This window comes from Cetorhinus maximus, chromosome 30, assembly GCF_964194155.1.
Source record: "Cetorhinus maximus chromosome 30, sCetMax3.hap1.1, whole genome shotgun sequence".
Classification (NCBI taxonomy): domain Eukaryota; kingdom Metazoa; phylum Chordata; class Chondrichthyes; order Lamniformes; family Cetorhinidae; genus Cetorhinus; species Cetorhinus maximus.
Window position 1 is genome coordinate 656,850 of NC_135908.1, and position 13,013 is coordinate 669,862.

Below are 13,013 nucleotides of genomic sequence, written 5' to 3' on the forward strand. Positions count from 1 at the left end.
TCTGCCAAGTTTGGCCTTGGCTTCTTTCTACCACAACATTTCCTGCTCCACAACATTTCCTGCTTTTTTTTTTGCTTCACTGTTTTACGATCACGACTGTGATCACTGCCCTTCTGAACTAATGTTCTCTGCTCAAACTAGATTCCTATTCTCAGAATCTTAATGGCACCGAAGGAGGCCATTCGGTCCATCATGCCTGCACCGGCTCTCCAAATGAGCATTGTGGCTTAGTGCCATTGCCCTGCCTTTTCCCCGCACCCCTGCACATTGTTTCTATTCAAATAATCATCTAATGCCATTTTGAATGCCTTGATTGTACCTGCCCCCACCACACTTCCAGGCAGTGCATTCCAAACCCTAACTACTCATTGTGTGAAAAAGCTTTTTCTCACGTCTCACTTGCTTCTTTTGCAAATATTTAGCAAATTTAAATCTGTGCCCTCTCACTCTTGATCCTTTTACGAGTGGGAACAGCTTCTCCCTATCTACTCTGCCCAGCCCCCTCGTGATTTTCAACATCTCTATCAAATCTCCTCTTAGCTTCCTTCTCTCCAAGAAGAACAGTCCCACCCTCTCCAATCTATCCTCATGGCTGAAGTCTCTCAATCCTGGAACCATTCTTGTAAACCTCTTCCACACTCTCTCCACTGTGTTCACATCCTTCCTATAGTGTGGCGCCCAGAACTGTACACAATATTCCAGCTGAGGTCTAACAAGTGTCTTATATAAATTCAGCATTAGCTCCCTGCTCTTGTACTCTATGCCTCTATTAATAAAGCCCAGGATACTATATGCTTTACTAACTGCTCTCTCCACCTGCCCTGGCACCTCCAATGATCTATGCACATAGACACCCAGGTCTTTCTGCTCCTGCACCCCCTACAAGATTTTACCCCTTATTTTATATTGTCTGTCCATGTTCTTCCTGCCAAAATGCATCACCTCACACTTCTCCGCATTGAACTTCATCTGCCACCTATCTGCCCACTCCACTAACTTGTCTATATCCTCTTGAAGTTCCACACCATCCTCCTCACAGCTCACAACACTCCCAAGCTTCGTTTCATCCGCAAACTTTGAAATTGTCCCCTGCACACCAAGATCTAGATCATTAATATATATCAGGAAAAGCAAGAGTTCCAATACTAACCCCTGGGGAGCTCTAGTACAAACCTTCCTCCAGCCCCTACAACGCCTTATCCATATTTCCCCTTCCCTGCATTTTCCAGAGGTGGGGAATAAGGTTCATAGCTTCCACATCTTTAATTTTTCTTTCCCCAGGACCTCAAGATCAATTAACTTTTTATCTTCCTCTGACAATCTATCAATCTTCTGAGTGAAAAAATGTTCTTCTTATCTGTCTTAAATGGGAGACCCCCTTATTTTTAAACTGTGTCCCCCAGATTCAGTCTCTCCCACAAGGGGAAACATCTTTTCAGCATCCACCCTGTCAAGCCCCCTCAGGATCTTATATGTTTCAATCAGATCACTTCTCATTCTTCTAAACCCCAGTGGATACAAGCCCCAACAGTTGAACCTTTCCTCAAAAGATAACCCTCATCCTAGGTATCAGTTGAGTGAACCTTTTCTGAACTGCTTCCAGTGAAATTATGTCCTTTCTTAAATAAGGAGACCAAAACTGTAAACAGTACTCCAGATGTGGTCTCACCAATGCTCTATAGCAAAACATTCTTACTTTTATATTCCATTCCCCTTGCAAGAAACAAGAACATTCCAATTGCCTTCCTAATCACTTGCCGTACCTGCATACCAACTTTTTGTGATTCATGTACCAGGACACCCCAATCCCTCTGTACCTCTGTTCTGCAATCGCTCTCCATTTAGATAATAAACTAAGTTTGCTGATCTCCTATAACTGACCACCTGTGTCCTCACGCTGTGGACCTTGGCCCTTTACCTTAATTTCTTTGAGAAAAAGTTAGTCGTGTCAAGCTCATGAAGTGAAGCCTTGGTTCCATGATGTGTCATTTGAACTCCTTTTAACATACAGCTTGGTATCAGTTTTTTGTAATAGGGAGGAGACTTTTTTTGTTTAGATCCATCAAAGGATGTTACAATCAGTTTACCAGACTGATTCCTGGGATGAGAGGATAAGAGATTGAGCAGAATCGACCTACATTTCCGAGAGTTTAGAAAAATGAGAGGCGATCTCATTGAAACATTTTATTTATTTATTCATTCATGGGACGTGGGCATTGCTGGCTAGGCTGGCATTTATTGCCCATTCCTAATTGTCCTTGAGAAGGCGATGGTGAGCTGCCTTCTTGAAACACTGCAGTCAGACTCTGTTCCAAGCACAGTTTGATACAACTGAGTCGCGTGCTAGGCCATTTCAGAGGGCAATTAAGAGTCGAGCACATTTCTAGTTCTGGGCCAGACCAGGAAAGGATGGCAGTTTTCCTTCAAGGACATTAGTGAACCTGATGGCTTTTGACAACAATTGACGATAGCTGTCATGGTCACCATTGCTGAGACTAGTCTTCAATTCCAGATTTATTAATTGAATTTAAATTCCCACCAGGGATTTGAACCCTGTCCCCAAAGCATTAGCCTGTGTCCCTTGACTACTAGTCTAGTGAAATGACCACGACACTACTGTCTCCCCCTAAAATATACAATTCTTAAAGGGTAGTGTTTGTTGGGGGTTCCAGAACTAGGGGCCACAGATTCATAACAAACAGTCAGCTATTTAGGACTGAGATAAGGAGAAATTTGTTCAGGCAGCAAGTTGTGAACCTCGAGGAATTGTCTACCCCAGAAGACTGTGGATTCACTTGTTTAGTGTCCACGGGACCACAATCAATAGATTTTTAGGGATTAAGGGATATGGGGATTGTGCAGGAAGGTGGAGTTTAGGTAGCAGGACAGCTGTGATCTTAATGAATGGTGGAGTAGGCCTTGAAGTGTTAAACTGCCTACTTCTGCTCCTATTTTTTATATGCTTATTTTACTACCTTAGGCTATCCATGTCTAATGATATTAATACAGGAAGGCTGACAATTTGAAATACTTGAACAAGAGGGATGCAGCTTATCAAAAGTTGTTTTGAGAAATATATTTAAAGCTGTATAATATTCATAGAGATGAATCAATGTGCTGTTTCTCTAATGAAATATTGGTTTTCATGCTCGTTCTTGCAGGCAGGTTATAGGTTCACTTTGTTTCTTAATGGTCATCATATTACTGGAAAATATTGTTCCTGCTTCAATATGCAGGTTGCTTCTGTGCACGTTTAAATCATTGTGATGAATTTATTCCTGTTTTCTTTGGGTTTGAGAACATTTCAATTGCTCTACCATTGGCAGCCGTGCTTCCTTTCTTGTTAAGAACCTTGGGATGTTTTGCTACATTTAGTGCTCCCTAAGTTATTGTTATTAATTTGGAAGTGATGAAGTGTCAAAGAGCAACCTTGGCAAACTGAGTTATGATTCATCCTGTGTTTTGTGAAAGCAAAAACCTACACAGATTTTTTTTTTATATTCGTTTTGCCCTTTTTCTAAAAGGAGTTTTGGTCTCCATACTTAAGAATGGATATACTTGCATTGGAGACAGTGCAATGAAGGTTCACTAGATTGGCCCCTGGAATGAGAGGGTTGTCCTATGTATAGTGTAATGGGTTAATAGAATAGCTATGCTAATGAGCGATGTAGACTATGATGTATCAGTCGTTAATGTTGGAATCCTGGTACAGTGAAGTGCGTGCTTCAGTTTGTAAGCAAGAGCAGCTATTATTAATTGGGGAAAGATTAGGGAATTATTCTTAAGTATACAAGAACTGGCTTACACCAAGGGAGGGGAGGAAAAGGGCATCTGTGCCAGGTGCTCTGGTGTTTTGTAAATAAACCTGTGAAAAGGATAAGACTGGCTCCAGACTCATCCTTTGCTTAATGAATGAACATTGAGTTTTAAAGGTCAGTGACACCAGCAGTCATGAGCTAGACTCCTAGGAGAATGGATGGAAAACTCTGCATTCTTGAGAGACATACCTACTCTGTAACCTCTCTTCCTGTTAATATCCCAGTTTGAAGCAAGTACCAGAGGAAGCCTAACGTCTCGCTAAGTAAGATAGGCCACACATACTGGAGTAAATTGGGTCTATACTCCCTGGAATTTAGAAGAATGTAAGGTTATATCATTGAAACATTAAATATACATTAGCGTAGATGTTGAGCGGCTGTTTATGCTGGCTTGGGAATCTAGAACCTGTGGGCACAGTCTCAGGATCAAGGGCCAATCATTTAGGATTGAGAGGAAAAAAAATTTCTTCACTCGCAGGGTTGTGAATCTTTGGGATTCTCTGCTCCAGTGGATTGTGGATGCTCCTTCGTTGAATACGTTCAAGTCTGGCATAGACAGATGTTTGGGGTCTCAGGGAATTGAGGGATATGGGGAGTAGGTGGGAAAGTGGAGTTGAGGCTGAGTATCGGCCACGATCATACTGAATGGTGGAGCAGGCTCGAGGAGCCACGTGGTCCATTCCTGCTCCTATTTCATATGTTCTTAGGTGAACATTTCACTACAGCTAACAATCTGCTTGCAGCAACTCTTGTCAGTTCCCTTCCTCATCTTGAAAACTGTAAGTTAGATCTCCTCTTTTCCAAAAAACAAAGAATCTCAACTTCTTCATCGAACTAAAACTCCTGATTTCAACAACAGCTTACATTTACAGAGCAAGTTTAACCCAGTGAAATGCTTCCCAGGAGTATGATCAGAAATAATCTGACACTGAACCACATAAGGAGATACAGGACAGGTGATCGCAATCTTGGCCAAACAGGTAGGTTTTAAGGAGCGACTTGAAGGAGGAGAGAGAGGTAAAGAGACAGGAGGTTTGAGGCGGGAGCTCAGAGCTGAGTGCGTGGACATCAGTGATGCAGCGATTAAATTCAGGGATCTGGGAGTAGCCAGCATTGGAAGAGCACAGTGATCTCGCAGGGTTGTTGGGCTGGAGAAGGTTGCAGGGATTGGGAGCAGCCAGGGCATGAAGAAATTTGAAAACAAAGATTCAAATTTTAAATTGACCTATTGCCGGACTGAGAGCTGACATAGATCGGTGAGCACGGGAGAACGGGACCTGGTGCGAGTTGGGAGACAGGCAGCAGAGTTTTAGATGGTTTCAAGTTTATAAAGGATAATTGTTCACCTGCCAGATCTTCTTCAGGCCTCAAAGATCCTACCCTGTGATCTGTATTCCAACTAGGGCCAACTGAATATCTTCCACAGCCATAATAAGAGCTCCCTTAAGTTCAGCACTTTTAGCTCATTTTAAATGCATACCTTAATGTAATTAATTAAGTTGTTTTCATTAACACAGAACTGGACTGATAATCCAGAGACCCAGGGGGACCTGGGTTCAAATCCCGCCATGGCAGATGGTGGAATTTGAATTGAATATAAGTCTGGAATTAAAAGTCTAAAGATGACCATGAAACCATTGTCGATTGTCGTAAAAACCCATCTGGTTCACTAATGTCCTTTAGGGAAGGAAATCTGTCGTCCTTACCTGGTCTGGCCCACATGTGACTCCAGACACACAACAATGTGGTTGACATTTAAATGCCATCAGCCAATTCAATTAACTCCATGTGATATCAAGAAATGGCTGAAGGCACTGAATACTGCAAAGACTATGGGCCCTGACAATATTCCGGCAATAGTACTGAAGACTTGTGCTCCAGAACTTGCCGTGCCCCTAGCTAAGCTGTTCCAGTACAGCTACAACACTGGCATCTACCCGGCTATGTGGGTAATTGCCCAGGTATGTCCTGTAAACAAAAAGCAGGATAAATCCAACCCGGCCAATTACCACCCATCAGTCTACTTTCCATCATTAGTAAAGTAATGGAAGGGGTCATCAACAGTGCTATTAAGTGGCACTTGCTTAGCAATAACCTGCTCATTGACGTCCAGTTTGGGTTCTGCCAAAGCTACTTGGCTCCTGGCCTCATTACAACCTTGGTTCAAACATAGACAAAAAAGTTGGACTCCAGAGGTGAGGTGAGAGTGACTGCCCTTGACATCAAGGCCACATATGACCAAGTGTGGTATCAATGAGCCCTAGCAAAATTGGAGTCAATAGGAATCAGGGGGGAAACTCTCCACTGGTTGGAGTCATACCTAGCACAAAGGAAGATTGTTGTGGTTGTTGGAGGTCAAACATCTCAGCTCCAGGACATCACTGCAGGAGTTCCTCAGGGTAGTGTCCTCGGCCCAACCATCTTCAGCTGCTTCATCAATGACTTTCCTTCCATCATAAGGTCAGAAGTGGGGATGTTCGCTGATGATTGCACAATATTCAGCACCATTTGAGACTCCTCAGATACTGAAGCAGTCCATGTCCAAATGCAGCAAGACCTGGACAATATCCGGGCTTGGGCTGACAAGTGCCAGGCAATGACCATTTCCAACAAGAGGGAATCTAACCATCGCCCCTTGATATTCAATGGCATTACCATTGCTGAATCCTCTGCTATCAACATCCTGGGGGTTAATATTGCCCAGAAGCCGAACTGGACGAGCCATATAAATACTGTGGCTACAAGAGCAGGTCAGAGGCTAGGAATCTTGTGGCAAGTAACTCACGTCTTGCCTCCCCAAAGTCTGTCCACCATCTACAAGGCACCAGTCAGGAGTGTGATGGAATACTCTCCACTTGCCTGGATGACTGCAGCTCTAACAACGCTCAAGAAGCTTGACACCATTCAGGACAAATTGCCTGCTTGATTGGCACCCCATCCCCAAACATTCACTCAACCACCTTTGCACAGTAGCAGCAGTGTGTGTACCATCTACAAGATGCACTGCAGGAACTCACCAAGCCTCCTTAGATGACACCTTCCAAACCCACAACCACTACCATCTAGAAGGACAAGGGCAGTAGATAGAACCACCACCTGGAAGTTCCCCTCCAAGCCACTCACCATCCTGACTTGGAAATATATCGCCGTTCCTTCACTGTCACTGGTTCAAAATCCTGGAACTCCCTCCCTAACAGCACTGTGGGTGTACCTACAGCACCTGGTCTTCAGCAGTTCAAGAAGGCAGCTCATCACCACCACCTCAAGGGCAGTTAGGGACGGACAATAAATGCTGGCCTAGCCAGCAATGTCCACATCCCATGAACGAATAATAAAAAATGAGAAACATTGCAAAGTTCAAACAATCTAACCCAAAAAAACTAATGCCACGAACAGTCTGCGCAGTTTCCATTAGATATATTCCCGTCATTTGTAAATCATTGTTCAGTCAGGAGGAGCAAGCTGAATTTTTCTTTGTTAGTTTGTTTTCAGATTTGCTTTCATTATAATGGTATTTTGTAAAAATAATATTTTATTCAAGAAACACAGTTGCAGCCCAAAGGCTGAATTGCAGTGTAAGTTGCATCAAAAAATTCAAACATAGACTGTTGTGTTTACCAGTTTGTATATTTTATATGTTGAATCTTTACAGAGATAGCGCTAGTTTCTATGTGAACAGGTTTTATTTACAGTGCTTAAAAATATCCCTGTAATCAGAAAATGTCTGCACTCATACTTACAGCTCAGACTTCCAGGTGTTTTCTACATCTTTGTTCACTTTTCTGAGTCCACACCCAGGCTTAACCAATCAAGCACAGTGAGCATAGATCAGTTACCCGACTTGCATAATCAACCACAGAACAATTGAACACTACCTAAATTAAGTAATCAAGTTAAAAACATGGAAAGCTATAACAATCATGCAGTAACAGAAATAGTCAAGTAAATTGAGCGGGTAACAGAGAAGTGGTGGATGGGATATTTTTAAAAAAAAGGAATTTGAATTAAAATTATATTATAATTACAAATAAACAGGCCTTTCCTACATTTCAGGCACTGAAGCATGTACACATTTCTTAGTTTAAGTCCTTTATTGAGGACCTGAAGCATGTAACGAATGGAACTACATGTGATTAATTGGTTTTAAAAATAAACTTCATGGAAAAATACAAATACCTCAAATCACTATTGGTTGCTTAAATGTACCTGTAGTTAAATAAATCATTCCACCTTCTTTTCTTAAAAAAAAACAATACCTTTTTGTCCTATGTTTTATGGGATTTAAATTAGTCAAGTCTCGAGTTGCCTTGATTGCTATGGGCATGGTGGTCGTTTTAATGATCTATCTTTACATTTACAGCTAAAAATAATCTTTGTTAATCAATTATAAGTTAGATGTTGGTATTTCCAAGCATATGGCAATCTTCCACTCATTGCTCAGCGCTCCCCTCAGTTGGGAGCTGTTGCCCATGTCCAGCTGTCAGCCTGGATCAGCCCAGGACGTTTCTGCTACCTCCTATACTCCTAGGAAGTCAACTGAGAATGAATCATTGTTTTTAACCCCTGGTGACGTCCGTTCCTCATCAAAGGGTCCCTGGGTACAATGGTTCAAAACTTCGCAGATGTCAATCTCTTGTTCCCGCTGTGAATAGTGTGCAGCTGCTTGCTTTACCTCCGCTTTCTCAACAGCAGCAGATGGAGAGAAAAAGAGAGAGAGAGAGAGAGAAAATAATCTGAAGCAACATGTCCAAAATTCAGCCAATAGATTCTTGCTACTAACATGGTTTCTTTAAATATTTTGAAGCATCGCTCTTTAGATATTACCTTCTCCGATATTTTTATTGCGTAGATAGTTTAAAGTTGCAGGCGCTATTGATTCGTTTTTGCTTTCCTTTCAATGACAGAGGAAGTTGTGGAGAGATCGTCTGTTGTCAAGGAGATTGCACGTGCTGGCGATTGTTTGCAGGGCCTTTCCTTCATTATTTCCAACCCATCTGGCAGTATGGAGGACCGAGGCCTACTTCTAATACAGACACGTCTCTGAATTTCAGCACAAATGGTGAGTGTGCCTCATCTAATTTCTCGCTGGTCGTGCATTGACTCGAAGGGTTTCAGTAACCCTTTCGGTGCCTCATGCCCAACCCCCACCATCAAGTTATGTTTCATTAATAGTGTGAACTGGGCAAAAGGACATTAATTATTGATGATTTCACCTTAATATCATAAGAGCAGATGAAGAATGTGCCAACCATTTCTTATTTAAGTGGGGTATCTTCTGCACATTAATCGTAGATGGCCTATTGCATGTGTTAATTCCTTAGTTGCTGCAAGTTATAGGTTATATTTCCTAATATCTAACACATATTTACCTCCCTCTGGCAATTTTCAAGCACTGGTTAATATACTTGCATAAATTTCCCTCTGCGGTATTGGGATACATTTAAAATATCTTCAAATAAGACAGGTGGCAACATGGGGAAACACGTTAAGCAATGCGCTGGAAATAGTTCACAGAGAAACGGGAACTAAAGTGTGGAAATGCTTAGCTCACTGTTTGCGTAACTATTTTCTAACGTGACTCCATTTTATGTCTTGAGCCTATAAATTCACTAGTTGAGTAGACTCTATTGCGTGCCATCCATCTAGATGACTCCGAGTGTGTCTGGCCCATCCGACTCCCTTCTTCCTGTGACCTCAGCAGCTCTTAGCTCCACAGCAGAACCCCAGAAGCAGGCTGGGGCCCTCCAGGACTCAGATCTCCAGAGGACGCCTGCCAAGGCCATCGCTGTAGCAGTCAGCAGGCTGCCTCCATCTCCGCTGTTGATGTCCGGGGAGCACCAAGACTTAGTGGCAGGGTTAGGAAAATCAAGATGTGGTTCCACAGCCTGGGCATGGCTGTTAATCACTTGTGCGTACTGTTCACTATTGTCAATAAACTGCCAAGAATGTCTCCTTGCCTATGGTTCCTTGTTCTGATGAGCAGTGTTCGTGTCACTCAGATGTGAAACATTGGTTCCTGCACAAGATAAAGGCAGGTGTCTCAGTCCAGGGCCTCATCCCTGTGCAGTGCATAACCTTCAGGGCAAAGTGATGGTCCAGCCTCACACTCCCTGGATACATTGCTGATACCTGCACTTCGATGGTGCTGGTCATTGCTGCCAGAATGTTGTAGGCAGGTGTCACAGAGTTCTCTCATTCTCTCTGTGTGCTCTCAGCACCTTTGAGGTGGGGCTGGCCCCCATCTCTTCAGCATCTGTGACCAGTGACTCTGTGCTCCTGAAGGGATCAGGTGCTGAAGGTGGACAAAGGATCAGATGCTTTTAAAGTTTCATGGCTGTGTCTGTGTGTTATGACCCTGATCACAGAGCGCAAGCGAGCTGCCCTCGGCCAGACAGGAGTCAGACATTCTCAGAGGCTGTGTGAGGATCTATGGAGTGTCCTCGCTCCATGTCGTCATCATCCTCCTGCAATCGAGTGACTATTAAGGCCTCCACTGCATCTCCATGACAGGAACATTCTTACAGAGAGTATTTGCGTTGCCATAAGCCAGACTGGAGTCAAGCGTTCACAGATGCAATGTGATGATCTATGGGGTCACCTCACTGCATGTCGTCATCATCCTCCGCAAATCTAGTGTCTATGAGGACCTCATGAGTGCGCCTGCCTCGTCTGGCCAGTGTGAGGGCCTCATCCCAGTCATTATTGCCTTCGACGACCTCACCTTCATCCCTGTCAGAGCCCTCCTCATCGGAGGAGACCTCCAACTCCTCCATCTCCTCCTCAGCCAACTCCTTTCCCTATTGCGGCGCCAGGTTGTAAAGGGCGCAGCAGTCGATGATGATGCGTGACACCCTCTGTGGACTGTATTGCAGGCTCCACCAGACCGGTCCAGGCACCGGAACCTCATCTTCAGCATCCCGTCGCTCTGCTGCTGTCTGAGGCCGCCACACAGGTGTCATCAGCCACGGCCTCTGTGAGTAGCCCTTGTCCCCGAGGAGCCAACCCTACAGCCTCTGGGGACCCTGGAAGACTCCAGGGATCTGTGACTGACTGAGAATGTAGGAGTCATGCACGCTCCCTGAAACCTGTGCGCAGACCTGCAGGATGTGCTTGTGGTGGTCACACACCAGCTGCACATTCAGCGAGTGGAACCCCTTGCAGTTGACTGCACATAGCGACAGAGATCTGAGCGCCAGTCTGAGTGCAGTCGATGGCACCCTGCACCCATAGAAAACCCAAGATCTGGGCAAATCTAATTACTCCTGCATCCTCGCTGCCCTGGTCCTGGCAAAATGCAAAGTTGTGTGCCCATGAAGATAGCATCCATGACCTCATGGATGCATTTGTGGGTGGAGGCTTGTGATATCCCACAGAGGTCACCTGTGGAGCCCTGAAAGGAGCCACTGACGTAGAAAGTGAGCGCCGTGGTCACTTTCACAGCCACTGGCAGTGGATGCCCTCAATGCCCCTGTGGCGCCGAATCCTGCAGTAGCTGTAGATCTGACTGGAAATGCGCAGTCTTTGGCGAAACTTGTTCTTGGTCATCTGCAGGAATGAAAGGCGGCGTCTATAGACCCTGGGTGACGTTAGGCGCTGACCAGCAACAGCTCTGTGGCTCTTCAGCAGCGATTTTTAATAGCATATGAACATAATATTCCAATTTTTTTTTGACCTACTGTATCACTCAGAATTTTTTTGTTCTCTTGTGGGATGTGGGCATCGTTGGCAATGCCAGCATTTATTACCCAACCTTAATTGCCCTTGAAGCTGATGGTGAGCAGCCTTCTTGAAACATTGCAGTCATGTACTGTAGGTACACCCACAGTGCAGTTAGGGTGGGAGTTCCAGGATTTTGACCCAGCAACAGTGAAGGAACGGCGATATAGTTGCAAGTCAGGATGATGAGTGGCTTGGAGAGGAACTTGCAGGTGGTGGTGTTCCCTTGCACCTGGTGCCCTTGTTCTTATAGGTGGTAGAAGTCATGGGTTTGGAAGGTGCTGTTGAAGGAGCTTTGGTGAGTTGATGCAGTGCTTTTTGTGTATTGTACACACTGCTGTAACTGTGTGGTGGAGGGAGTGAATGTTTGTGGATGGGGTACCAGTCAAGTTGGCTGCTTCATCGTGGATGGTGTCAAGCTTCTTGAGTGTTGTTGGAGCCAAACACATCCAGGCAAGTGGAGAGTATTCCATCACACTCCTGACTTGTGCCTTATTGATCGTGGACAGCCTTTAGAGAGTGAGGAGATGAGTTACTTGCCACAAGATTCCTAGCCTCTGACCTGCTCTTGTAGCCACAGTATTTATATGGCTGGTCCAGTTCAGTTTCTGGTCAATGGTAACCCCCAGTTGATAATGGGGGATTCAGTGATGGTAATGCCATTGAATATCAAGAGACGATGGTTAGATTCTCTCTTGTTTGAGATGGTCATTACCTGACGCTCATGTAGCATGAATGCCATTTTCAACTTATCAGCCCAATGTGTAAATCTTCCTTAGCTTAAAGTACTTTTTTTGGAGAGTACAAGGCATCAGAATGTGTGTGACAATTGATTTCAGTCCTTCTGGACTAGGGAGAATCCGGAGAAAGTCAACAAATCTTCACCTTCCCAATCAACACTTGTCACAAAACTATCATATTTTTCATAATATTGTTGTGTTATTGTGCGATATTGTAAAGTAGTCGTGTGTCTGTGTCTGTGTGTGTGTTTGAGACCGGTGGACAGCAAGGTTTAAATAATCAAAAGAGATGTAAAAAGGCCTTTGAAATGCTCCTGGATGAGCTAAAGTAAAGGGGGAGTTTGCATTTTTAGCTCAGAGGTAAAGTTGTTGGATTTTCAAAGAGACATGATGAGGTTTTTATGACTGGCAAGATAAATAAGGCAAGGTTATTACATTGATTTTTCCCAAAAGTGCTGACCATAATGATAACATGAAAGATTTTTATATTATGGCAAAAGTAACTTCCAAAGCCATGGGGAAAATGGGATTTACAAATTAAAGAAGGAGAATGTTGGATCCAGTGCCCTTGGTTTGTTGAGGCTAAAGGGTCTGGGCTGCACGCTTGTTTCAGGGTGACTGAGTTGGTACAGAGACAGAGAACATCTGGAGATCACTGTTAAAATAAACACGTGCTGTTTATTTTCAAACTAAACTCTACAGCTATACTCGTGTGCTCTCAACATTAAACTCTGTCTTC

General features: G+C 44.0%; 1 protein-coding gene across 9 annotated transcripts in view; it reads left to right on the forward strand.

Annotated features, from left to right (window-relative positions):
* Positions 1-13,013, forward strand: part of parp6b (poly (ADP-ribose) polymerase family, member 6b) — a 121,785-nt gene that overhangs the window by 16,873 nt on the left and 91,899 nt on the right. For all 9 annotated transcript variants that reach the window (XR_013573802.1, XR_013573801.1, XR_013573803.1 and 6 more), the window contains exon 2: positions 8,723-8,877. Coding sequence is in view for 6 of the 9 variants with exons in the window: in XM_078532246.1 (XP_078388372.1) it covers positions 8,875-8,877 (3 nt within the window). In the remaining 3 variants the exon portion in view is untranslated. The remainder of the gene's footprint in view (positions 1-8,722; positions 8,878-13,013) is intronic.